Genomic DNA, 27,803 nt, shown 5'->3' with positions numbered 1-27,803 from the left:
AAAAAAAATACAACAAAACCTTTAGTGAAAGATGTCTAGCATCATTGGACTGCTTTCATGTAATGCCTGGTGGCACAAGCCAGTAGATCAAAACCTATACCTACATTTCTCCTTCAATCTGCAAGGCTGCAGTTCATCATTAGTCACATGACAGACATTGCTGGGGTTTACTAGGTACCTGTATGCAAAACATTCATCCTGCAATTTGTCTGAGTAAATACAAGCAGGGTCTATCTGATTTTCTTTTTGCAAGTCAGAAAGTAGTTGTTGCCATCCACGCTGAGGGTCACGTTACCCCCCGAGGCCTGTAGGTTATATTTCTCCAACATAAGGCTATGTGCTTGTTAGGGTGAATTGACCAAGGAAAAGCGTTCAGACTGGCACAGAATATTTATATATATATATAAAGATTTTTTTTTTTTTTTAGCCGCAAAAGTTTCATTTTATTTAATCACACAACGTGTTTCGACACTGCTATGTCTTCCTCAGGTAGCGGTAGTAGTGTGATTCAATAAAATGAAACTTTTATAATATAAAAGTCTGGTCTAAATACCAAATAAGCGAATTACATTTTCTTTATATATTTTTGCCTCATTTGGTTCAGCATCTCATGGGAGTGAAGACGCTATATATATATATATATATATATATGAATGTAACTTAAAAACATCCATGCACTACAGCATCTTCACTGCCCCCCTGCTTTTTTTGTTATCCAAATGCAACTCGATAAGAAATAAGAGAAATAAAATAAATAAATCTGGTGTATTTTTTGGAGGGGTGGGTATTAATTTGACTGTAGATCTCGACACATCTTTTTTTATTGCTGTATTCAATTCTCAATTTCCCACCCTTTGATTTTGACCTTTTGGATTTTTAAGAACATGCAAGTCAGAAATCCCCCTAAATGAGGTTTTAAAGAGCATTGCAGCTGGCTTGCTGAATCATGTTTTGGAGATGAATGCATTTTGCACATTCCACATACTGACTGCATAAAGTACAGTTTATTTTGAAACCTGTGACCATAATTAGGGCTGCTTTGAAACTATCACCAACTGAACTACTTAGCTGTTAGGAAGACAAGTCTATGAAAGCCAGTTGTGCTTCCATATTGAAATGTATTGCAAACCTTATGGCAGTAATGGAATAATGAGCTCAGAGAAAATTATATCAGTGTAGTATCTTTTCCCCACCTGGAAGCTATATAGTTTAGTCTGTCGAGACATATATATCAATTCAAACTGCATAGGCAATGTATTATTTGCTTACATACAGTGGGGGAAAAAAGTATTTGATCCCCTGCTGATTTTGTACGTTTGCCCACTGACAAAGAAATGATCAGTCTATAATTTTAATGGTAGGTGTATTTTAACAGTGGGAGACAGAATAACAACAAAAAAATCCAGAAAAACGCATTTCAAAAAAGTTATAAATTGATTTGCATGTTAATGAGGGAAATAAGTATTTGACCCCTTCGACTTAGTACTTGGTGGCAAAACCCTTGTTGGCAATCACAGAGGTCAGACGTTTCTTGTAGTTGGCCACCAGGTTTGCACACATCTCAGGAGGGATTTTGTCCCACTCCTCTTTGCAGATCCTCTCCAAGTCATTAAGGTTTCGAGGCTGACGTTTGGCAACTCGAACCTTCAGCTCCCTCCACAGATTTTCTATGGGATTAAGGTCTGGAGACTGGCTAGGCCACTCCAGGACCTTAATGTGCTTCTTCTTGAGCCACTCCTTTGTTGCCTTGGCTGTGTGTTTTGGGTCATTGTCATGCTGGAATACCCATCCACGACCCATTTTCAATGCCCTGGCTGAGGGAAGGAGGTTCTCACCCAAGATTTGACGGTACATGGCCCCGTCCATTGTCCCTTTGATGCGGTGCAGTTGTCCTGTCCCCTTAGCAGAAAAACACCCCCAAAGCATAATGTTTCCACCTCCATGTTTGACGGTGGGGATGGTGTTCTTGGGGTCATTCCTCCTCCTCCAAACACGGCGAGTTGAGTTGATGCCAAAGAGCTTGATTTTGGTCTCTTCTGACCACAACACTTTCACCCAGTTCTCCTCTGAATCATTCAGATGTTGGCAAACTTCAGACGGGCCTGTAAATGTGCTTTCTTGAGCAGGGGGACCTTGCGGGCGCTGCAGGATTTCAGTCTTTCATAGTGTGTTACCAATTGTTTTCTTGGTGACTATGGTCCCAGCTGCCTTGAGGTCATTAACAAGATCCTCCCGTGTAGTTCTGGGCTGATTCCTCACCGTTCTCATGATCATTGAAACTCCACGAGGTGAGATCTTGCATGGAGCCCCAGACCGAGGGAGACTGACAGTTATTTTGTGTTTCTTCCATTTGCGAATAATCGCACCAACTATTGTCACCTTCTCACCAAGCTGCTTGGCGATGGTCTTGTAGCCCATTCCAGCCTTGTGTAGGTCTACAATCTTGTCCCTGACATCCTTGGACAGCTCTTTGGTCTTGGCCATGGTGGAGAGTTTGGAATCTGATTGATTGATTGCTTCTGTGGACAGGTGTCTTTTATACAGGTAACGAGCTGAGATTTAGGAGCACTCCCTTTAAGAGAGTGCTCCTAATCTCAGCTCGTTACCTGTATAAAAGACACCTGGGAGCCAGAAATCTTGCTGATTGATAGGGGATCAAATACTTATTTCCCTCATTAACATGCAAATCAATTTATAACTTTTTTGAAATGCGTTTTTCTGGATTTTTTTGTTGTTATTCTGTCTCTCACTGTTAAAATACACCTACCATTAAAATTATAGACTGATAATTTCTTTGTCAGTGGGCAAACGTACAAAATCAGCAGGGGATCAAATACTTTTTCCCCCACTGTACAGTCACATGGTTACCATTTCCAGAACAGTTTTTTGGAATTCACTGTCTCAGTCAGAAGCCCTTCTCTCAGTCCCACTGAATGTGTTAATTTTCCTTTGCAGACTATTGTTTAACCCTCCCTTGCTTCCTTGTGATGTTGTGTGTTCTTCTTGTAGGTCCTCCAAGCTCCCGCTGGCGGGACTATGGTGCTCTAGCCATTATCATGGCCGGGATGGCTTTCGGATTCCATCAGCTGTATCGGGTAGGTGTTTTCCCATTTATGCCAAAACTTCTTGAATGACAGAAAGGGAAGATTCTTGAACTACGATCCCAGTTCACACTGTTCCCAACTGAAAGCAGATAGACTTCAATCTTTTACCGTGAAAATGAACAGGTTGTGAACTATGAAAATAAATAATTAGCCGTGTTGCTGAAAACAGCTTTTATTCCGTTTAGGGAAGTGTAATATGCTACATTTTTCTGAACCTGCTACTCGATCTTTTAAACCGTCACTTTTGACCTCTGCAATCGATTTTTAATTCCAACATTTTCTCCGAAGATGGCGTTGTAGTTGTCAGCACAATTTTCTTTTAATATTAGGTTTATATTTTTTTAAATGTGCGGTTACTGTATGGACTTTTGAGCCGTTTGAAGAGCAAGTGAGAGCCCAGACGTTCAATAGATCACTTCACTAGCTCTGTGAGCCGCCCTCTGCTTTTGCTTGTTGAACATGAGCTCATCTCTTTCTCTCTGTCTTTCTTGATTCATTCCCTGTTTTTCTTTCCCTTTTTAAATGAACAACCAGCACAGCATGTGCCTGTCATTCCTCCTTTGAATCCAAAATAAAGCACAACTGTTTTAATCATAATTCTCCATCCAAGAAACCTTGTTTTGGAAATCATATAAATGCAATTTTTTGCCACAGGACTGGGCAAAAACCATGTGGAGTCGATTACAGTGTTTTATAGATAGATGAGAATTTTTTGCAGTAGCTCCTCTTTATGACTGGATGGCAGTGCAACTACTGGATTACTGCACTCTTATTATGTCATGGGGAGAGGGGGGCAGGGTGGGGGTGTGGTAGCTTTTGCTCAGGGTTCAGGCTCAAGATTTACTTTAACATTTAATTTCATGTGCACAGAATGGTAATCATCGGAGGGTATGATTGGCGTCAGTCAGCAGCATAAGCACTTCTTTGCAGCGTAGTCGGCCACTTCTGTTAAAACCAATTCTGCTTTTGTCAGCGTCCAGGGCCTATAAAATGGATTATTGCTCAGGACCAGGGAGGGGATGTGACAAAAATAATGATTTTAAATTGAGGAGGGGAGGCTGGAGGGGTTGTATTTAAATAACACTAGATTCTGTATAAGAATTAACTGCACCAAAAAAGCTCTGTTTCTATGAATGCTCGTCTCTTAATAAAGATAACGGCCAATAATACAAACACAAGGATACTGAAAAATGACTCATGACCACAACTGAAATGTTTCATTGTTTATGAAAATGAGATCAACGGAATTATTTGGTTTACATGAAACGTAGGAAAATTCTTCTGTAACATTTCACGTCTGTAAGAAATTAGGTGTGTAACTGATGGTACATGCTATAAACTTTGAATCTTTGATTTTTGTTTAATTCTATTTAATTTTGTATTTAATTTTACTTGAAAAATTAACTGTTCCTTTGTGACCAAGACAACATTTCAACTCTGAAGATTAGCGACAATAAAAACCTACAGACAGATTTGAAAATGTTTCCATCATAATATTATCAGAAATATTTATCCTTCTCCTTCTCCTTGATTGAGGTACTTTGGTTTAGAAATGGGATTGCTTCGGCAGCATGACTTTCTCTGCTGTCATGTTAAAGGAGTTTAGTAACAGTCTGTGCCATACGTCCTGTCTGCACACTTTATGTATGCTATAGATTGCCTTGTAAACATGGTTCACAGCAACAAGCTTATTAATTACGTTGTGTTGACACTCATTTAATCTATTTCAACTTTAAAGTGTTTATTACTGCTATTGGTGTCAACAGCCCTCACGCTGCATAATGACTGTGAAAACCGCACCTTAGCACAGCCTTCTCATTAACGGCAAGCTACAAACGGGGGGAGAAGCTAAAAAACCTTTGAAACTGGGACCTATTCACCAGACACCACAACCTGCCAGGCTGTAGTAGCACACTCAGCTGCAGTCTTTGTATTTAATCTCTGTTTTATCTTTCTTTTCTTTCTTTTCTCTTCTCTCAGCAAAAGCAGATTATGTTAGTGGGGTCTTCATCTCATTGCTGGAGTAGGAGGTGGGTGGGGGGGTGGAGAATAGAGAAAAAATATGGAGGATTTTCTTTTTAGGGTTTGTTTTGCAGGAGACGTGCTTTGTTTAGGGCCGGCCTGGTGTACCACCACCATCAAATACGCAGACCATGCAACAGAAAACATAGATTCTGCTAAATTTCCTTTCCATATTTTTCTGTTTGCTAATAATCTTATCAGTGTGCACAAGGAAAGAGCCTCAACTTCTCTTCACCTGGCATATTTGCATGTTTGTTAACATCCCTGTATCTTCTCAAGGCTTTATCCGTTTTTTTTTTCTTTTCTTTAAAAATATGTAGGTGTCAACTGAAGAACACATGCAAGAGTTTCTGAACTCTGTCCTTCAGTTCTTGACCTGAGGCCTGAAGATGGTGTCAGATTGTGTGCTGTATTCAGTCAGAGGGCCATACTATGATATGTGAAATGCTTGGTCCCCAGTTCTAGACATCACACGTACCAAAATCATAACACATTCTTTGTATTGTGCAGAGTTTATTCCTGTTTCCATTAAGAAGTAGTAAATAAAGGTCTTGGCAGTATTAACATGCAGGGGACATAAAAAAAAAAAAAAAAAACTCGCTCTAACTGAGGAGGTCTGTATTGCAGTCTCTCTTTTTTCTGAATTGTCTATCTGGCATTCAATCAGAGTCTACTATTCTTAGTTAAGATGCTGCAAACATGAGACTGTAATTATCGGGTATTTTTAGTGGAGTATTGCAATGCCGCTTTCATAAATACTAGTTAGAGAGAAGGTGTGAGAAGAAGAGCACAGGGAGAGAAAGAGAGGAACACATTTCAAACTAGATTTTGTTTGAAAAGTAAAGGACTCAAATGCAGGCTTGCCACTCGTTGTGCTGTAGCAGCCATCGCCTGCTCGCCTCGACTGCAGTGCAGCATCATTTGCAGACCTTATCTTGTTATCCTTCGCGCTTCAGCATTTCACTTGTAATGTGAACAAGGTAGAAAGAAAAATGCTTTTATAAATGCAGTATGAAACCCTGAACCTACCTAGTCACATTACACCCTAGCCCGCCTAATTGTTTCCAGTGCATTATTGATGTGTACGCCGTAGTGCAAGTTTCCACATCCCATAGACTGAATGGGGCTGCGTCTGCTTGACATAGGAAAGTGATAGCCTCCATACTTTGCTTCAATGCCCATCTTGTCATGCTTCAGTTCGTGCACTCGGTTTAAAATTTCTTTTGGAAATTTGTTCAGCCAAAACGAGAATGTGTAACGTATTGCTTGAATTAGGGGTGAGTGTGGTGAATCCCCATTTTTTTGTGTCTAAATCATAGGAACTAATTTGTCAGATCACAGATAGTGCTTGTTCTTGGGTGGGGATTGAGAGGATAGGGAGAAAACACCAAAAGAGTTCCCTACACATGCATGCTATGCCTGTGTTACACCCAGTGTCAGCTCTTCAGAAATGTACATTCAGATTCCTATCATTCAAACCACTTTAAAGATGCACTAATAATAAATAATACAGAAAAGCTCTCATCGTGGTAACGAGAACATCTTGGATAACAAAGTCCCTACATGTGTTAAAAAGGCCAGTTCAGTGTGGGATTGGAGATTTTAATGTTTATTTTTGCAAAATGTTTTTCTTTTCTTTTTTAATCGCTTCTCTAATTAATTCCAATTGAGATATTAATGCCCTTGTTTTCCAGCATCCCCACTGGGTCCCTTTGAAAGTGACAGGTAGCAATCAAGATCCCCCCTCCTCCTACCCTGCAGTAACAGTCACCAGTGTCTGCTGTGGAGGCCATATATTCCTTCAAAGTGAGCCGCAGGGGCCCTCTGAAATGCGACTAAAACTGGTCCACTTTTTGTGGAAATCTGTAGATTTCTGCTCCAGCTCACTTGTCTAGCTCATCCCGTTGGAGCTTCATGCTGCTCTCTGATCCGCCATTGCTTGGTAAACAGACAACTTGTGCCATACAGTGTAGAGGGACCATGAAAAACAAGTTTGCCCATATTGTGGATATAAAATCGAGATGTTTGCACTGGGAACAGATCGGTACATGAACAGAATGGGTAAAATGATGATGAAGTAAGACTGTGTGAGCTTTCAGAAACAAGTCCTTGTTCTTCTGCCAGGAAACATGTCTGCTTCTTTATTTATTTTTGAGAGAATTCTAATAATTCTAATAGTGTGTCGTGTTTTTTAATTGCAGAAATATATCCTCCCTCTCATTATGAGCAGCAAAGAGGACAAGAAACATCTGCAGAGGATCGAGACCAACATTTCGGAGATGAGTGGCACCCTGACACAGACAGGTGAAGATTAATATCTTCATCAGTTTTCCTCCTTAACATTTTCCTTCATTTATCTGTCGTGAAAATCTGCTCACATTTACAAATGACGCTCCCGTCATTTTGGTTTAATTTGAAATTGCTTGTTTACTGTCGGCTCAGCCTCAATTAATTACGTTTCGCTGAAAAGCTCTTAACCTCGGAATATTAATGAGGGGAGTGAAATGACAAGGTTTTTTTTTTTCTTTATGGCGAGAAAGTTCATTTTAATTTCTGCGCTGAAGTGCTTTGCTCTAGCTGGGCTCTGGAGCCGGCTGATGATTAACTGTGCTCTGACAGGTGCATCACATCCGTGGACAGGTGAGAAATTTAAACCTGCCTGTCAGAGAAAGATGGGACCTCTCGTACAAAACACAATTAAACCGCTCTAAGGAACCTTAAAAGCAGTACAGGTCTACAAGGAACTTCATCTGATTAGCATAGCATATTAAAAAAAAAAAAAAACAGAAAGCAAAAAACTTTTTTTTTTTTCTCTTTTATGTGCAGCTTTATGAGGAAAATATTTTTCTCTTTATGCAAACCAAAGATAAGTGGTAAAGGCTGTGAACTTTTCCTCTGTATTTTCACAAGGTTTCAACTTCTGTGTTTTTCAGGGTTACACAGTGTTCAACAACAGCAACAGAAACTCATCATGTTTCCCTTAAGAAGCTCTGGATTCTTATTTCCTTAATTCTATCATTTTGTGCTCAAACTTGACTGTGAAAGACCATTTAGGAAACCTTTGTATGTGTACAGACACGTGCTTGTGCTCAAATGTTTATTAAGAGGTTTCTGAAAGTACTTAGGGGCCACAATTGCCTTTAATGTTGTTTTTTCCTGCAATACAACTGTATTATGGCAGTATTGATCAGATCTGGAAAAACCTTACTGTAATCAAGTCAAGTGAAACGCATTTTCTTTGCAGTTCTCCTTTTGTGTTTGCAAATGGTAGGTTTTTTATCAGAGTTATCAACTAACAGAGAATAGGTATTGTTTTCATTCAAGGTTTCTCACAATACACAACAAACAAAACTGACAATTATATTAGCAGAGGAAGCTGTCTGTCACAATACAATGCCGTGAATTCCTCCCTTGTTCTGTGATGGCTTCAAAATATTTCTTTAGTCAGTTTTCATTGCCAGTGCAAGGTCATATAATGCAGAGGTAATCATATGAAGAGTTGTATCACAATCCCCTGCTTAATTACTACACTACTACTACTGCTCTCATTGCTTTTCATTTTCCTTTTTTTAAATCTATTTTTTTATTTGATTGTACGATATATGATTGCGTGCAAAGTTGATGTACTCCTGTGGATCTGATTAACAAATTAGGTCTTTTTATTGTCATTTTGACTCAGGTATGCAAAAACATTTCCTCAGTCAATGTTGGCCTTTTTTCTCTCGTTTTGTTTTTTTCTTAAGCATAAATAATTCCTGCTTTGTTTATCATTACAGTCGAGATTTCCAGATAAGGCCGCTTTTGTTTTCCTTTTTCGTTTTTGCAACTGAAACCACAATAGCCATAGGAAGATATACCTATTGTAACAAAGATTTAAATGTTGTTGTTTGATATTTATATTAAATTCTGTATGTATAGGTATATGAAGGTTGAACTTCTGCCTCAAAAGACTTTTAATTATTTTTTCAATTAGTAAGCATTGGGAGAGGAAGGGTGGTAATTGTAATGGAAATTTCTTCTCAACCCCCTCCAGTGTGAGTAATGGTAATTATTGTTGACTGCAACCCTGCAGAATACGTGAACACTATTTGTGAAAAATGCTGTGCATCTGTAAAGCATACTGAGTTAATATTTTCTTTAAAAAAAATGAATTACTTTATTCCTCTGCTAACTTCACCGAGGTCTCTGCTCACATGCATATTTGCAGTGCATTCTTACGGCCTCCTAATGAATGGATTCTGGAAGTACTTCACAAACACTAGGCTGTAATTCAACCGCATGGCTGGCCAGCCTCTGGTTCTCAACAAAAGCCATCTTGGTGACCAGCTGGCCATTAAAGAATGAATGAGGCTTCGACATATGTAGTCTGCATTAAACCACATTTTATACTGAATCATTTACTAAACACTGTGTCTGTGTTTCAGACCAGCAGCGGACAGGAAATTATACATTTATTAAATATATACTTTTAAAAGCTAAACATTTGGGGCCCTGTATAATTTTTATGTTTATATATAGTAAAAGGAATACTGGCAGAGACCCTTATAATATTATTATTATTATTATTATTATTATTATTATTATTATTAATTTTATACATACATACATTTCCTATTACATATACCATTACCATGTAATGTAAACTGAGCAGTCTTTGGGTCTGATGTAGAAAGCTTATATTAATACCACGGGTGTTGAAGAACAAGGCAAATCTGAGAGTTCATTATTTCCAGTAATTTTCAGTATATTTGGAGATGCAAATTTGAATATGGCATGCATCTGCTTTGTATATATGTGCTGTGTGTGTGTGTGGGGGGGGGGGTACACTTTTTATGACTCCTGTTAGCGTACAACCAGGCAAACTAGACGGTTCTTGCTCAGGAGTTCTGAGCGTCAGCATAGTTTCAGTGCAGCAGTGGGGCTTCTGCATAGAGAGACTGCAGCTTAACCCCCCAACCCCGTGTCACATCTCCACGCAGCGCACAGGGCCCTGTTGCCTGCTGTCCTACCAGCACTCGCTGTAAATTATAGACCTGCACAACTATCTGTGTCTGAAACTCAAAGAGCGGCATCGAATATGCAACACATGTGAACCACATCAGGAAAACAACGAACGTTTGAGAAAAAATAAAAAAACAAAAGATTTAATAAGCTTGACTCTGAAAACCCCTTTTTATTGTAAAGAAATTGCTTTTTTTTTTTTTTTTTTGCTTTGAAACAACCAGCCACTGAAAACCCGAGCAGTAGGCCAGTGCAATATCTTTCGATGTTAAACCAATTAGGCTTGATTTAACACTTTGCTTCAGATGATATATACAAATGTTTATTGGTTTTCTGTAATATAATCACTTTGGAAACTTAATGCATTGTTTGGGAATAAGGGTATTAGTAGATACAGAGAGAAACTAACTACAGTCAGTGTTATTTGAAATTATATGCTCCTTTATTGCACAAAGCACTGCTGTTATTTTTTGTTATTATCATTACTTTTATATGTCCCTTATCTCCTGTACCTTCAGTGATCTTAAAATAATTTAATCTTCAAAGTAAAGGAAAGGAGCATAATATTTATTGGGATTAGGAGAGGGAATTTCATGCGTTTCTCCTCCTGTATGAAAGGATTTTGCTTGTTGGTTGTTTGAAGGATTTCAAATGCATTAAGGCTGATGATTAGTCAGCTAATGGAAGTGTGTAGACAGTTATTTAATATAAGGGCAGACACAAGATTAGAACTGAATCTATTTGTCTAGTGTAAAGAAAATTCCATTATACTCTTTGGAAATTATTTTATTCCCAGACCTGGATGAAAGGAGAAATCAAGCTGGAGTTCTTTATTCTTAAACGAACATCTGCTTTAATATATTACACACCTTTTCAGGGTTGGGATTAGCCATTCGCCTAGTTTGGGAATGTGGAGAAGTCGTCTGTACTTCACATGGAGAGACTACAGCCTATAGTTTTCGTTTTTCATTTTTATCTTTATTGGAAACCCTTGGTGTTTTGGCAACTGGTCTTTCTGCTGCTCCAGATGTAAACCCACCATCTGAATCGGTAACATTTTATAATTTAAGTAGCTTTTAGATTTAAAAAAATTTGACACCCAGTAAAGTCCATGGTCAGACCACAGACACGTATGCAGATGTTCTGTGTGCGTTTCTCTGTAATTTCTGTACCTATTTTGAAAAGTTAGGAAATCTTAAGTAGTTAACCAGATCCCCTTGCAACCTCCTCTGAAATACACTGCACAGTCTTAACTTCTCTAGAGGGTGGTCAATAAAATAAACCGGCTGTGTTGTTGAAGAAATCATCAGTATATACAGCCTGGTCATCAGTACTGTCTCGCAGGCATGTGCGCGTGGGAGTTCAGATGAGAATTGTGGAGGGGTTGCTGTCTGCAGTGGTAGCAAAGTGATCGTTATGATCGTTAAGAAGCAGAAGTTATCGCTCGCTCTCTTCCTTTTTATATATACAAACACACATACATATACAGGTAAACCCCGCTTTGCACAGATTCGTTATAGCATGAATTTATGTAATTAATTAATTTTAAAAATAATTGAAATATCAAACATTAGCACAAACAAAATGCTCACCTTGCACAGATAGATGGCATAGGTGTTTGGAAAAAAATGCTCGGTTATGTTCAGTCTTTTAAAAACAAAATTATTCATATACACAAAGTGAGTCAAAAATCAAACAAATCAGGTGCAGGAACTTCTGCAGATTACAATTAAAATTCCAATATATGTTGTTTATTATTATTTGTATTACTGTTAATTTAGCAAACTGATTTTCTGATTTATATTGGTATGTAACTCCCCATGAATTGTTCTGATTTCTTGTGCAAAATTAAGTATTTCTCTGTGTGTGTATATATGTATTTATTTTTCTTCTGAAATACATTTGTTTAGATTTGTTCATTGTTAAATATTAATGAGCTCACTGCTTTATAATAATAAAGCAATGCAAGAATAGTAAGAAAGGGGGATAAAGCAAATAAAGGCAACAGAAAGAGGACAGAACAGAGATCACATTTTGACTTGATTAAAATAGGGCAGGAAGGACTGCCTTGCCCCCACTGTCTGCTCACAGTCTGCTCATTTTATTCCAGTTTGTGATCTTTTCATGCACAGCTCAGTAAATATATATTGGTCCCGCATCCTGCTCCCCTTCGTTTAGTACTTAAAAACATCTGAAATGTTTCAAACAACTGGGTTATGTGTCCCATCTGCTTTGCTGGGTTTCGAGTACCTTTTCAGTCTCAGAACTATGACCAGATCTTCCTTGAAGTATCCCAGAGGATCAGCTTGAGCTTCACTGCAGGGTTGGCTGTTGGCAGAGTTGCCAAGACCAGAGAGTCAGACTGGTTCTGGTAGGAGTCCGTCTCCTCACCAGAAATGAGCAAATCCAAACCATGCGTTGCTGATGGGGATGACGGGCCATTTAAAGTGGTGGTTTAGAGAGTTTCAGAATAACTTAACTTGTGCTCAGGTTGCATTTATTTTTCACCCCGTTGGATAAAATTCATGGCCTCCTTACTTGTATCCCATTGCCAATCTTCTCCCTGCCCCTCCTCCATAACTGCATCTAAAGCTTACTACCAGGTCTCATGCATGCTCACCACATCAAGGAAGTCAGCAGCAATGAATTGTTGCAGATTTGCAAATCTTTTGTATGTGTGTGTCTGTGGGATGGATTTATGGAGACTTCTATGCTTCTCTTTCTGGAGTGATTTAAATTGCTCCCTAAAGTGATTTTGGGTTCAACCTGTCTTCCCTGCTCCCCTCCACAGTATTGCTCTCCTGGGAGCAAATTGCCCCCTTAGTTCTGTGGTTTTCTCCGTGCCAAGGAGAGGCGAGGGGGTTATAGCCGAGTGATCTACAATAGAAGTGTCTGTCATTCAGTTCAGCCCAGGAGCAAAGGGCTGCCCTGGCGGCCCACTCTCACAGCCACAGCTTTGGCTAGGCTTGTGTTTGCCCTTTCAACAGAATGTACAGTAATTAAAAAAAACAACCAGAAAACATTGCAATACCCTGATGTGTGTCTCACTACACAGCTAGGCCTGCTATGACGGCTAAACCCATTACCTATGATGTGGATATTTGAAGACATTTAAGTCTTGTAATGTGTGTGGCTTCCTCCGTGATTTTGTGACGCCTGTTTGTTTGTTTTGATGCAGTCACACAGTGTCAGATGACTCTGGCCTTGGTGCAGGAACTTCTGGTGCAGCAACAGCAGCGAATACAGGAGCTGTCACAGGAGCTCGCTGCTTCAGAGGTACTGTCATCGTCTGCCTTTCGTTTAAGTTTTAACTCCCCAAGCTGAAAGCACAAATGCCCACCACTAAGACATCTTTATAAGACACTTTCTATATCACAACACTCATTTACTTACAATGAGGTGACAAAATAAGGAGTGAATTTTGAATAATGCAAATCTCTGTTTGTTTGTTACTTTCTATCAGAATGGGTCAATATTTGCTTTCCTGCATGTTTTTTTTTTTTTTGCATATTCTTTTGTTAGTTTTTGGTAGGGTAGCCTTCTGCACGAAACTAGGTAAATCATTGAAATGTTGAATTTTGTATTGTGAGCCTGCAGAATTTTCACATGTGCTTAGCCTGAATGTTTGTGGGAATACCCCCCACCCCCAAAATTTATTTTAAATAAAATATATTTTTCAGCCTAAAGAACATAAACCACAGTGTTTCACTTTACATCTTCCCCTCCATTAGTTTTTAAGCAGTGAAAGATGACTCTGGTGTGATTGAGTGTTGCAGGGTTTTCATTTTAATTCGGACATTCTCCCGACACTGTGCACTTAAGGAGTAAATTGCAAAGTGCTGCCAGTTCCCTTACTTCACTCGCGGTCCAACTCAATTATCTTTTAGCCGGAAAAAAAAAAAAAAAAAAAAGCTGTGTTGGAAAGGATAGGTATATAAAATTAACCGAATGGTACGAACATGATTGATGCTTCTACTAAATATCATTCTCACTAAATGTGCTATTCTTGCCTGGAGTTAATATGGACTCTCGTTTTGTGTTTTCTGTCTCTAAAATGTAATTGACATAGTTTTGGTCTCTTTGTATTATTATATATACAAACACAAACACACATATATATATATATATATATATATATATGGGGTCTTGACTAAGTGCCAGGACTGCTCCAGAAGAGCAGATTATAATCTCAGACCCCAGAGCACACTTGGATGACATCCTAGAACATCATTGTAACAATGGGCAATGAGCCCAGGTGCACAAGTGGAGAATGCATATTTTTTACTCAGACTACTTCCATGCAAGTCTGAGGAACTTCTTTCATCAGTTTCCACATTTCTGGGGGCCTTAACTTAGGTTATTTTGTCTTCAGAAATGATACCTTCCTTAGTCCCTAGCTATTTACAACATATTAACATCTTAGTGGCTCAGTTGTTTGAGTTCTGGAAAGTGAAAGATGGTCCAGAGGGGCCCAGTATGGTTAGCATAACAGCACCAGCTTCAGGTCTATCCAGTGCTCTTGGCCAATGAGCAGGAACATTTTATTAGCCCATGGGAACATAATTCAATTGACTGTGTTTGGGCTGGCCACACATTATACAGGGAATCTAGAATCATCAGGAACAAAGGCCCAATGACACTTGACCTCGTTGCCTGGACAAGATAGGGAATTTACTGTTCTCAGTGGGATATACATAAGTTGTGACAGGCAGCTACATACCCAACATGTGTCCTCCATCCGGATGCTGAACTGTTCACTACTTGGGTTTCACAAAAGACTCCAGGGGTTTCCTGCTTTCTACATTTTGCATTTGTGATTACGCTCCCACACCACCACCACCACCACCACCACCACCACCAGAAGCCATTCAACCTCATAGGGCAAACCTAAGTATAAAACAATCATTGACATACTTCAGTGACATCTAGATTAATGCTGCTCTCTGACTGCTATATGGGAAGCGATTAGGCTCATGTGAGGGGCATCCTAGGTCTCCAGAGAAGTTGTATTGGTGTTGCTGCTGCTGAAATCAGGCCATCCAAAAGGACACAGTTGCCCACGCCACACAGGGCTTGGCAGGTGTCTCTTGGGGATAATTATTAACCTGAACAATTACTACGATGTCTATGTCTATGACTCTTTCTCCTTCTCCATCTCCTTCTCCTCCTCCTTGAAGAAGAAGAAGATGAACAGCAGCAGCTGCAGTTAAATGGTACTGCAATGTTGGAGAGAATACAGCAGCATTTGTGTAATCAGCTTAGAAGCATGCTTTTTAGGTTGAGTTCCAGATTTCCCCTTCATTCTCACAGAACTGCTGCTTTGCAGTTTAGGCTTTTCTTTAAGAATATAAGAAAGTTTACAAACGAGAGGAGGCCATTCGACCCATTGTGCTTGTTTGGTGTCCATTAATAACTAAGTGATGCAAGGATACTATCCAGTCTATTTTTTAAATGTTCCCAAATTTTCAGCTTCAGCCACATAGCTGGGGAGTTTGTTCCAGATTGTGACAACTCTCTGTGTGAAGAAGTGTCTCTTGTTTTCCATCTTGAATGCCTTGTCCCTGGGTCCATGTGTCTCTGCTGATCTGGAAAAGCTCCTGTGGTTTGATGTGACAATCCACAATGTGGTCATAGGAATTAGATGCACAGATTTGGCATTACGATCCTTAAGTGAAAAAGCCAGATCCAATCATGTTTGCGGGTTTATTACTTAACAATATCCTCTCTCTTTCTGAGTAAGATAGAGATAAATCATTTGCTAAATGGACCAAAAATCACATTCAAATCTAGTTTCTGACAGTGTTTTATTTCCATCGCTTGTTCAGCAAATGGATGCTTGAGTGAAGCATATGGATAATGCAGCAAAACATATGTGTACACATCTGTTTCCAAACAAAGGGGGGGAGAAAAAAATCCATCCACCTTATGTGTTAGTTTAAAAACTGCAAAGTCACTTGGAAGCCTCCCTCCTTAAACTGGCATAACAAAATATGATTGTATTAAACTGAGCTTAAAGCAGTTCATGATAAAGGAGGCTTCTAATTAGACCTGTATTCAGAATCCAAGACCATTACTTTGAATCATTCCCTTCCTTGTAAAACCTTGCAAGCTCCAGTCATCTCTGTCTGTCTTCTAGTACAATTGCAGCACTAATCAGAATGTGTAAAAAAACAGAGAAATGGTGGATTTTTTTTTTTTTTTAAATCTAAATTAAATTAAAAAGTTTTGCTTCATTTACAGTGAGTGCCTTGTTGGAAGGCTGTAGTGTATAAAAAGTATATTTCATATCAAAACACCCATTAAACAAATCATAAACTCCACTTTATGACCATAGTGTTGATCTTAAATTTTCTTTGGAGATGTGGAACCCTGTGGTGTCAAGCCATATGGGAAATTGGAAAATTGTTTTCAGGTCCTGAGTGTGTGATTAAGAACACATGTTCGGCTGTTAAGCTACTTATCATTTTCATTTCGCGGTTTTTGAGCTGACTTTTGGGTTTTTCTTTGCAATATAAAATGCGCCAGTCTTGGCAATTAAACCCCTTAACACGGAAATGCATATTTAACCCGAAACACATTGAAACTTCTGTTTCTTCGGCTGCTAAGTAAACATTTCTTATACTTCCTCAACCACTAAACTGTAAAGTGTGCTTTTCCAGTTCTGAAGACACTCTTGGAAGTTTATTCTCCAGAGAAGGAAAATGTGGTCTCGCAGATTACAGTCTGCAGAAACCCTCCCTATATATATATACACATACATACATACATAAAAACATACATGCATATATAAAATACTTATTTTTTTTTCTTCAGTTACCAAATACTTGGTGGTTAGATTGAATAAAGTACCTTTCAGCTACATCCTGTTTAGTGAGCTGCATGCCTCTTTATATATAAGCAAGGCCTTTAGGTTTTGTAAACCGGTGCACTATTTTTAGCAGAGAAAAATAACAGTGAATCAGTAGCGTTCAATTGCTCTATTGTATTTCAATTCAGCAGTTGTTGCACATTATCTGTCATAACACATGAAAAGATGAGAACAGTTCAATTTGTAACAAAACACTCCAGCCTGTAGAAATAAAAGGAAAGGAAAAAAAAAAAAAAAACTAGGCCAGAATCTCTATTTCAAACACATTTTATTATTTACTAATACAAACCTAGATTACTGTAGAGTTAGGTTTCTTTTAGCATCATGGGGTGCCAGGGCCGGGGGTGACTTTTCATGTTAGTGTTGTGATCTCTAGTTTCTGTTTTTCCCTACTTGTTCATTTGCAGCCTGGCTATTTGGAAATTCAAAAAATAAAAATAAAAACACTTCTCTGTGTGTCTAGACCACAGAGGTAGCTTTCTGGTCTCCAAACAGGTATGAAGAGTATTAGCTGGGCTTTCATGCTGTTTGGTAAAAAACCTCACAGTCACCCGGGCTTCAGAGACGGCTCTGTGCTGAGCAGTCCGAGTTCTGTCTCATTTCAAATATGCAGATTTCTTATATCGTCTTTCCTGCACCATCTGCAGTGGCCGTCTGTACAAGACGCCCAGGTGTACCTAATAAAATTCTCAAGAACAGCTGAACTTCCTGAAATCAGCCATTAGTTTTAAGCTATTATTGAGAATGTTATGAGAAGATAACAGGTTGTGTATAATAGGGTGCTCTGTGCACTGGTATAGAACCTGCCCTTTCCAACACCAGGTGCTGCATGCTTATTAACAGTGTCTCCTCTTGCAACTCACTTGTCCTGGGGAACGCTCATCCTGGCAGCTCATACACTATAGCCTTGCCTGTCCCCTGGACTGTTAACCCTAATGCGCTCAAACATGGGAGAAGTAGTGAGATTGTATTCAAGACACCACCGTTGCACCAAACAAGTCCAGGTTTCTGTGTGTTTTTGTTTGTCTTGTCCTAACGAACACCAATATTCCCCCTTTCTCCACACAATAACTAATTAATTGCCTGTATGAAAAGTGATGGACCATGAAGACAATGGGCCGGATCCAATCAAATCCTTGACCCACCTGGTATTCGCAAAATACAAACTTGTACGTCATAGTGGTTATGGTTACGAGGAGATTAAAGAAGCATCTTTAAAAGTTCAAGACGCCTCTGAGGGTCAAAGTATTTATTTGACCCCTGCCTGAGGATGGCTAAAACGCCACCAGAATGAGAGAAACAGAGACGCATGTGCTGATTGGCTCTTTTGTTCATCTGGCTCAGCCACTGCGCGGAACTGCAAGCTGCCAGAGTCCTGCGGTTAACTGAAGCAGTATTATTACCCTGCACACTTGTTACCCTGGTCTAATTAGTCTCTTAAACTTTTTTGGTTTGTTTGGTTTTGTTTGTGTTGTCATTTCGGCACAGTTTTATCACCTCGCTCATGGCTTGTTTTTTTTTGTTCATCCCCATTAGCAGATTTACAGTTCATAACGTAGACCATATAGTGGTTTATAGCCCCCGCCAAAGGCCTTTTGGGGCACTTGGACTTTACAGTCAGCTTTCAAATGAATAGGTTGCATGACGACAAGGAAAGCGCCTCTCCACAGCAGCCAGTGAGTCTGTGTTTTTTATTATACAGCCCCTAACTTAAGCCTCCAAAGCAATTAATGTTTTAATTTTTTTTTCTCTAAAGGTAAAATTAGACAGAGGTACATTCCAGGCTTATTATGTTAGTGCCTTTGGGAACAAGAGATTAAGGCTGTTGTAATGAGGTGAAGCCTGTAATAAGTGTGCTTGAGTCAGGCTGAAGGTAGAGGCGACCTGAGGTAATGTCTCCTTCTATCAGATGTACCCTCTAAAACACTGAACTTTATCAGGACGACCCAGCTTAGTAAAGATCTGAGTGAACCAGAACCCCCTGGTTTGTAATTGAGTCTGATCTCAATTAGATAGGCTTCAGTTAACTTCTTTAAGATTTAATTGTATGCAAAGTAGTATGTATGTATGTGTGTATATATATATATATATATATACATATACATATGAAACAGAGCCTATGTCATCATAGGTGCCACTTTGTACGGGTCTTGGCTTTCTGAATAGCAGACTCTGGCGTGTCTTAATAACTGTTTCTTATGTAGCTTAAATACATATCTACCTCCAGCCCTGTCTTTCATTTACATCAGAGACCAGGAAGCGGGGGGATTAAACCGTGCAGACCAGGGGCGTTTGCTTGTCGGCAGTTCAAAGCTCCCCGTCCCTCCGCTGTTTCGGTGTCAGTTTACAAGGCTCATGATAGCACTGGTAATAGGATGTAAACCTATGATCTTCTGTTAATCTGATTCAGTTGATTTGTGCCATTAATAAGCAGTATATGGAAGTGTCGGATAGTAACAGGTGGGAAGACAGGCCGGTAGATGCTGCCAATGTAATTTAGTGTGAAGCGCAGTTTGATCTCTGGTGGATGGTAGCTTTCGGGATTAAGGTTTTTGTTTGTATTTCCTGTTGAGACTTTATGCAGCGCGCTGTAAGTGTAAGTTTGCAGGAGATGTATGTGAAATTCATGTTATAGTCCCCTTGATTCCTGCAGTATATATTTTTTAAATCATTAAAAGCTGTTGCTGTTCCATATGCGACCACTGGCCAGTCTTGGGTAGCACTGTGCCGTTTCATTGATGGCAACAGCTTTTGAAATGAGTGAAACACCTTTCTTTTTGGCCCTTATCATGTTTGAGTTTCTTTTAAAATGTCCCAAGTCCTCCCAAGTATTTTAGGAATGGATTCTGACAGTTGGTGTTTAGGTCAAAGACTCAGACAGCATTATAGAAACAGTACTTTTTGTTTTCAGATGTTCTAGCTGAACGTTTAATATATTGTTTGGAAAGGTGAACATTTACGTAATTCCTACTCTTTGTAATTCACTAACAGCACATTCAAGTTGCTCTGCAGCTACTGCTCAGAAACTAGGCATCTATCTATAAAAATGTGTTAAAGCAAATTTCATTCCATTTTAATTGTAAGAGCAAGTCCCATCCATAATTATGTTTCATGATTAGAAACCCTCCAAAATTAACAAAACTGGTCATTGAAAACCCAATGGTCAGACGCTCAGTGCTCTGAACAATGCTGGCTCAGTGTCTGTGCTTGTGAGCCTCATTTTTCAGGGTGTAATGTTTCAAAACCTCTCTTTTTTTGTGTGTGTCTCTTTCCAGCATACAAAGATGTTTTTTTTTGTTTTTTTTTTGCCATTTGCTATTCAAATGACACTGAGGCTACTTCAATTAGCTGACACTCCCTACAGCAATTCATCTCATGCCAAAGAGCCAGTGATAACACCCTCCTTTAATAAAATCCTCTGACTTGTGGATCACTCATGAATGCAGCTATTGTTATTCACAGAACACCTTATCAAATACCTTTTTTACAAATCATTGGTCGGGGATATGGAAAATTATGTAAAAATTGCATGATTCATTCCCATTAACATTTTGGAAGATCTCGTAATCAGACAAACAGTAAATGGAAGAGGGCGTTTTTCCTCTCTCTCTCCATTTCTTTTTTTATACTGTTTTACAGAGTGTTTATTCGGAAATTAATTATCATTGTATTATTAAGTATCAAATATCATTGTCTGCATGCATATATCTATATATCAAAATATTGATTTTGTTTATAGTTACTCCCTTTCTATGGCATTTGCAAGCCTTTTTAGGTCCACAATTCATTCTTCAGTCTGATCTCATTGTTTCATTTAGAAAACTGTATGGAATATGGTGTGACCTTGATGCCGTATTTATGGTCTGTTATACACCCCAATAAAGGGAAGAACAGGCACGGTGTCCCGCTGTGTTATCTATATGTTTTTTGTTTCTGTTTAGATAATTGTTAACAACAAACATAAAATGTCTGACACATTTCTGAACAGTACCCAGAAACTATGATTTAGTGAAGTGTTTGGATATATAGATCCTTAGGGGTTTTGTGCGAGAGATTCTCTCCACAGTCGTTTACTGCAGAACCTTTTCATCTATTGACTTTTTGATTATGTTGTTGGTGATTGTTACCCACAATATGTGCTGCAGTTCTCTAGTAAGCCTGATACGAGTGCGGTAACAGGAGGCTGGCTGGTAATGTGGCATGGTAAACACGATTCTGCTCTGTAGACAGAACGCATTGGATAAGTGCATCTGCCAAGAAATAAATAGTAAAATAATAACAACAGTTACTATAAAACTGTTATCTTCCTGAACAGCTGATCCATAGTTTTTACTGATTTAACCGCAGCTTGAAAATACTTAAAAAATGTTCCAGAGGTGAGCTTGAAAATGTGCAACAGCGATAACACATGATGTGGGGTCTGGATGTCTGTGTGTGACACCTGTCAGTTGTGTGCTGATGTTTAAGAGACGACAGAGAGGTGATATGCTGGCCAACTGAAAAACACTTTTTGCCATCTTCCAGTTTGCCGTTAATGGTTATATTTCCTAACCTCGCCTCTCTCTCCAAGCAGGCATCTTCTGCGGCCAACCGAATGCTTGAGTCCCAGTCCATCAACGAGCTCAAGGCGGAGATTGTGTCATTGAAAGGCCTCCTCCTAAGCAGGTACTGACAGATTGATGGGCTTTGATTTTGTTTAAGGGGTTCAGTTCTGTAAAAAATAAAATGCATATGAACACCACATTTCTGTTAGGAATAGGAGCATGGAGATAGGAAACATCTATAAATAGTATGTGGATATTTAACAGCAATTTACAGGTTTAAAAAAAAAAAAAAAAGCATTCAGAAAAAAGTTTGACAACTGATCTAGTTTAGTGCACTGTATCTCACAAAAGGCTATTTCAGTCCCTTAAACATTTAGCACTTTTTTGGTATAGAGTAACATTTATCAAGCAGCAGGCACACGTCAGCAGCAGCCCAGAAAATAAACTATTTCTGTCCCCCGTGTTCCAGAACTGAACCGATTGCACACAGTTCTCTCAGACAGACCCCGTGTTCTAGAACTGAACCTATGGCACATGGTTCTCTCAGGCAGATCTGCAACCAGGGCTGCCAGCTTGGAATCTCTTTCCCGCTGAGCACCGACACACTTCTAATAACACTCCACTGCACTTCCCTGAAGACAGCTGGAAGCCTTTACAAGATACATTTTTCTCTCTCTCTCGGCGTATGAAAATATATGCAGTTACATTTTCATAAATATTCATTTGGTTCTATGTTCATAATGCAAATTAAGTTTTAGGTGCTCGTTTACACTTTAAAATCATGAAGACTAAAGTGTTCCGTGCAACTCTTAGTCGGTACACATTTTGTACTTGTTTTACATATTTATCTCAATTAATGTATTATCCTTGTTTCTTTTTTACCTGCTTCTTCGTTAGCGATTTTGACATTCAACTTTTACAGCTGCCTCGGCACACACTGCGTTATCGGGGGTTAACTACCAGTTAACACAGCGGAGAACACTGTTACCATGCAGGTTTCTTCTTGGGATAAGCTGCTGTTGGTCTTACATTTACATTAAATTTAGAACATACATTTCATGCCATCTTTACCCGTTGAATTATACAAGTTAGTCATTTGCAGACTGAAATCTTTAGCTGATGGGAGTGGGAGTGGGGTCTTTGCAGCCTGGTCTGAAGCTGCAAACGCTTCCCTCAGCACACGCACCCTGGCTGACCTCCAGGACACCAGAGGGCAGAGCACACACTCCCCCCGAGGCCGTCCTTTGATGTCTTTGTCACCCGGTGTACCTGAGCCAGGGGCGTGCTGAACGCGTGGCACACAGGCCTGCTTGCCAAAAATATCTTTGCAATACAAATTTAGTGAGCTGCTGGCAGGCCGAGGAGCTCACTTTGTGTAAAGGTACTGCAGCGCCCGTGCTGTCCCTGATCAGATAGGTTAGTCATTTGTTTTTTATTGCATTTTCTAAGCTTAAAGCATCATTTAACCCCCGATCAAATGGCCCTCCACACACTCCCCCGGGTGTTAGGGTGGGAGGAGTTGTGTGTGTGTGTGTGTGTGTGTGTGTGTGTGTGTGTGTGTGTGTGTGTGGTGGTAGTGAAGGGTGGTGGGGGGGTAGTGCTGTCATTAGGATGAATATACTGATCCTTTCCAGTGGGGCTAAGTGCTTCTTGAAAATCTGAGAGTATGCATTTTTTATAATGTGGGAGCAAACAAAGTCTGCAAATTAAATTTCTTCATAGCGTTTATGATGATAATGAATAATGTGCGCATCATCTTGTTTGTATTGTGAAGAGATGCTGAGGTGATGGAAACTCCCACAGCAATTTTTTATTTTTTTTTATTTTCCTGTACTGGTGCTGAAGTCGAGACGCAGGCTGCATGTAAAAAGCCTTGCAGTGGGGTAGGAAACAGCAGCTCCACTGCCCCGAACCCAGAGCCAAGCAGCTGCTGTGCACTGCACCATGGGACGGGGACGGGCACGCTAACCAGCAACGTCTCAGAACCAACATGGAAACTGAGCTATACAGCAGAGGAATAAAGTCACTTCCAGCACGGGGACATCACTCTGCATGGTGGAGAGAAAAAAAAAAATTGAAAGGAAAATTCAGAGCCAGTTGTAAAATAACGTTCCATTTTTAATACGGGAATACATGCTTTATGGCTTTTAAAGTTAGAACAGAATCTCGTTGAAAGCCTGTTTCTTTAGCTTTTCCATATTCGTAAGGTTAATTTTAAGGAGGCAGTGTGAATTTGCATGCACTACTGCAGCCAAAATGACATCTCGTCAGAATCAAACAAGTGGTGAATATTCCTCAAGGCCAACAGGAAGAGCAATAAAGTGCAGCTGAAAGGTTGGACCTGTTTTTCAGAGCTGAGTGGTCCTGTTGCTTCTGCCTGTTATTGTGCAAAAGAGTGGTTATGTAGCAGTTTATGTAGTAAATGTATTGTACAGTTATATATAATCAGTATATATCGAAATAAAACCAGGTATAAAATGGTGTGTATCTTTTGTTCTGCTGAGGTCTTCCCCATGATCCTGCCAAAGTGAAAAAGTAAAACAAAGAAAGCTCACCGGTGATACCCATTTTCTGTTTCCTGTTTTGCCACATCCCCTCCTCCTTCCTCCCAGGAGGCAGTTCCCTGCATCTCCCTCAGCTCCCAAGATCCCGTCATGGCAAATCCCTGTGAAGCCGGCAACGCTGTCTAGCTCCCCATCCATCAACCACAACAACAGCAGCTCCGACATCTCGCCCGTCAGCAACGAGTCGGTCTCCTCCTCGCCTGTGAAGGAGGGCCACAGTCCCGAGGGCGCCCAGGCTGGGCCACACGCTCTGGGTGTCGACGGAGGGCTGGCCGGCACGCTGACCCTGGATGTTAAAGACCAGGTGAGGATGGAGGTCCAAGGCGAGGAGGAGAAGAAGGAAGAGGACGACGAGGATGAGGAAGAGGACGAAGACGACGACGTGAGCCACGTGGATGAAGAGGACCACCTGAGCGTGCAGCGGGAGGACCGGCGAGGTGGAGACGGACAGATAAACGAACACGTGGACAAACTGCGGCGCCCAGAGGGGGCCAGCAACGAGAGCGAGGTGGACTAGTTCACACAATTACCTTCTTTATTTTTATTTTCTTCTCCCCTTCCCGCACCTAATTTTATTTCCATCCTCTGCCATTACTATAGCCATGATTATATTAATTTTCTGTATTATGTAATATGCATTTTGACCTTCCGGAAAACAAGCATAGAACTAGTGCCCTGTACAATAACTGGCTTGATTATTATTTTTTAATTATGATTATTATTTTCCCATGCAAACGCAGTTTTGGTGCAACATTATTGCATGGCTGGCCCAGTAAGTTTACCTTGTGGATCTCTTAAACTTGCAGGATTAACTATGATATCAGCACAAACTGATTTTCTTTGTCCCCCTTATGCGGCCCTCTGCACAGAGGTCTGCAAAGCGTTCCACATGAGACACCAATAAGATAACCCTTGTGACTGCTATATATATTTCACCCGACGTAGTGACTGTAGATTTCAGTACTGTATAACCGAATTGTGAGGATATATCTGCTACTTAGAATATCTATTTTATTTAATAATAAGGGGCTACAGTAAGAAACTATGGACACCAAAGAATTAGAATGTCAACCCATTGCACTTTAGTACCAGGTCACATGACTTGTTATTGTTTTTGTGCTTGTCGATTGTCCCAGTGAGTGAGGTCTTTCGTTAATTGTATTTCCACATCAAAAACCTAGTGCAGGATGGTGAAAAACTGGACACCCCCAGAAATGTAGTGTCCCAGGAAACCCAATAACAACTGCAGTGATCATTGCTTAAGTATTAAGTATGGAGATAAAAGCAGAAATTTGGGATTCATTTTTTTAATATTGAGTTTATGTCACGCAGAAGATAAAGGTTCTCAGATGACTAGACCACATATGCTGATGAGGGATGAAGCTGGTTTCTAAGCTTTTTTTTTCTCCTCTTTTTCTCCCTCCCTCTCTCTCCCCCTCTCTCTCTCGCTCCCTGTGAGGCAAAAAGATAAAATCGAGGTATTTTCCCCGCAATACTTTTGCTCTAGTTTCCAGTGAGGAAGCTGATTCGTTTATGAAGTATGTTAATAATCAAATGATCAACAAATAACAGATGCATTAGTTCATACGGCATGAAATGTCAAGCAGGCTAAAATCTGAAATCTAATACTGAAAGCCTGTTAGATTATATTATATTACATGACAAACCCTCCAGTCCAAATTATATTGGCCTCCTACTGTGAATAATCTTAACATGTAACTCCACTGAATATTGTAATGAAACTGTGTCATAGTGGAAGTCAAACTGTAGCAGGAAAATGGGGAAAATCTTAAAGAGGGACTTACCTTTAAAAATATTTATATTACCTAGTGATCTCAATGGAGAGTAAAGTATAAGTACATAACTAGTGGGCAGGAAGGTCCCGCAGATGTGAAGTACAGTATCTGTTCTCTCGTGGAAAAAAACCCTGCCAGGCTTTGTAAACTGTTAGAGACTGCAGTGACTATTGACTTGAGTATTTTGATTCCTTGTTTAGACCAAGCTTCTCACCTGTACGTTTGACTCCAGAAGCAGCATCTTTTTCTATTAGTGCTGTTTTGTTTTTGTTTTTTTTAGTTTTTTTTAAAGATGACACTTTTTTGTTATAAGTTATATTTTGTATAGACTGATGAGTAATCTGTAGAAGAAAAAAATAACAACTGCCCTAAAATTAGGCACTTCTGCAGCAGCGCATGACTGAATTCCAGCTCAGAGATCGCCACACGTAGACACAGCGACAGTGTAGCTACTGGTACGAGTCAATTTTGGGTTACATTAGCTCGCTTCTCGTAAATTAAATGTAGTTTCTGGTTATGAGAAGCAGTTTCTCACACTCATGCTTTTATAGTTTTGCACATCCTCCTTCAAGACTTTTTGCTCCACGTTGGCTCTGCTCTGAAATACCTAATGGCTTAAAATCTAATCCTCAAACAAAGCACTTGCATTTTGAAACCCATTGCTCAATAATGAGACTATTGAAAGCATCATTTAATTACTCGGGGGGGCCTGTCTCTCCAATCCCAGACAGGTCTTTGACCATTGGCAAAAAAAAAAAACACAATAGAATTAAGCCTTAATGTTAAATTTCAACAACTGATATTTCCTGTCATACTGTGTTTTTTTTATTTTGATATTAAGATTTAGCCACAGACCCAAATTTGGAGACATGCTGATCTGTATCCATTTAATTTGCACAGAGAGGTGAAATATAGATTATATCCCCCTTTATATAGTGTGTGATAAACCTCTCCATGGCCTAATGAGGGTGTGCCTAAAACAAAATGTCTAATGCTGGCAAAACAACATGTATGGTGCTATTCCAAAGGGTGTTCCAGTTTTATTTTTATTCCCTTCTTTCTTTTACACCAGCACCACCACCCCCCCCCCCAAAGAAAAAGGTAACAAGCTCTGTCACAATCATTCTGTGGTCGCTATATTAACAACACCACCTCTGTTCTGAGTGGTGCACATTAGTTAACTAGTAGGTTACATCATTAGCATCCAATATGACTGCAGAGTGACCCTCCCTTCCAAAATGCATCAGTGTAGGTTCAGTTGAAGCCCTCCAGATCCACCCCTGCCCCCCCCAATGAACTGCATAAACTGGAGGACATCATAAGAGGACATCAGATCAGTGTGTGAGTGAGCGTGTGTCTATCTGAAGGTTTATGCTTCTTTATTGTTTTCACTCATCGAACAGATACTGCCTGGATTCACATCACTGCAAATAAGTAGGAGCTAGGGAGCCTGCTCCCAGCGTGTCTGTTGCCCCTGCCAGGAAAAGGCTTGTTACACCAAGTGAACTCTGGGAAAGCGCCCGCTGTGATGGCACTGATGACACGCCACATACTTCAGCACCGTGAGCCTACAAGTAGCGTCTGACCGTGCCACTCAAATTGTAGGCTGAATTGGGTAGCAGTTTGAAATGCACTGCATGCTGGGGATTCTAGATGTGCGATTTTTGCCTTTTTCCAAACAGTTTTTTTTTTTTTTTTGCTGTACGGTTCATAACTGAGAACAAATACTGTCAGCTGGTAATTGTGACTGTGTATAAACTTCTGATATTGGAAAAAAAATAAAAATGTATATAATTGTAATAAATCTGGTTTAACACTATGCTATACATGTGCAGTGCAGACTTGTTATCTGGTGTGGGAATCAGGAAATAAATCCGCAATTTCATAGAAAAATGTATTGTCAC

General features: G+C 39.8%; 1 protein-coding gene across 2 annotated transcripts in view; it reads left to right on the top strand.

The window, feature by feature from the left end:
* Window positions 1-27,718, top strand: part of pex14 (peroxisomal biogenesis factor 14) — a 77,602-nt gene extending 49,884 nt beyond the window's left edge. The window contains exons 5-10 of one of the 2 annotated variants that reach the window (XM_066690650.1): window positions 3,010-3,095; window positions 7,328-7,430; window positions 13,306-13,403; window positions 21,569-21,660; window positions 24,155-24,611; window positions 27,303-27,718. In XM_066690650.1, coding sequence (XP_066546747.1) covers window positions 3,010-3,095; window positions 7,328-7,430; window positions 13,306-13,403; window positions 21,569-21,660; window positions 24,155-24,611; window positions 27,303-27,344 — 878 coding nt within the window. In that variant the 3' untranslated portion in view covers window positions 27,345-27,718. Of the gene's footprint in view, window positions 1-3,009; window positions 3,096-7,327; window positions 7,431-13,305; window positions 13,404-21,568; window positions 21,661-24,151; window positions 24,612-27,302 lie in introns of both variants that reach the window. The other variant, XM_066690649.1, reaches the window with a different exon arrangement.
* Window positions 27,719-27,803: the final 85 nt, after the last annotated feature.

The sequence above is a fragment of the Amia ocellicauda genome, chromosome 18 (assembly GCF_036373705.1).
Source record: "Amia ocellicauda isolate fAmiCal2 chromosome 18, fAmiCal2.hap1, whole genome shotgun sequence".
NCBI lineage: Eukaryota > Metazoa > Chordata > Actinopteri > Amiiformes > Amiidae > Amia > Amia ocellicauda.
The sequence above is the reverse complement of the archived record's forward strand: the minus strand, read 5'-3'. Positions and strand labels throughout refer to the sequence as shown.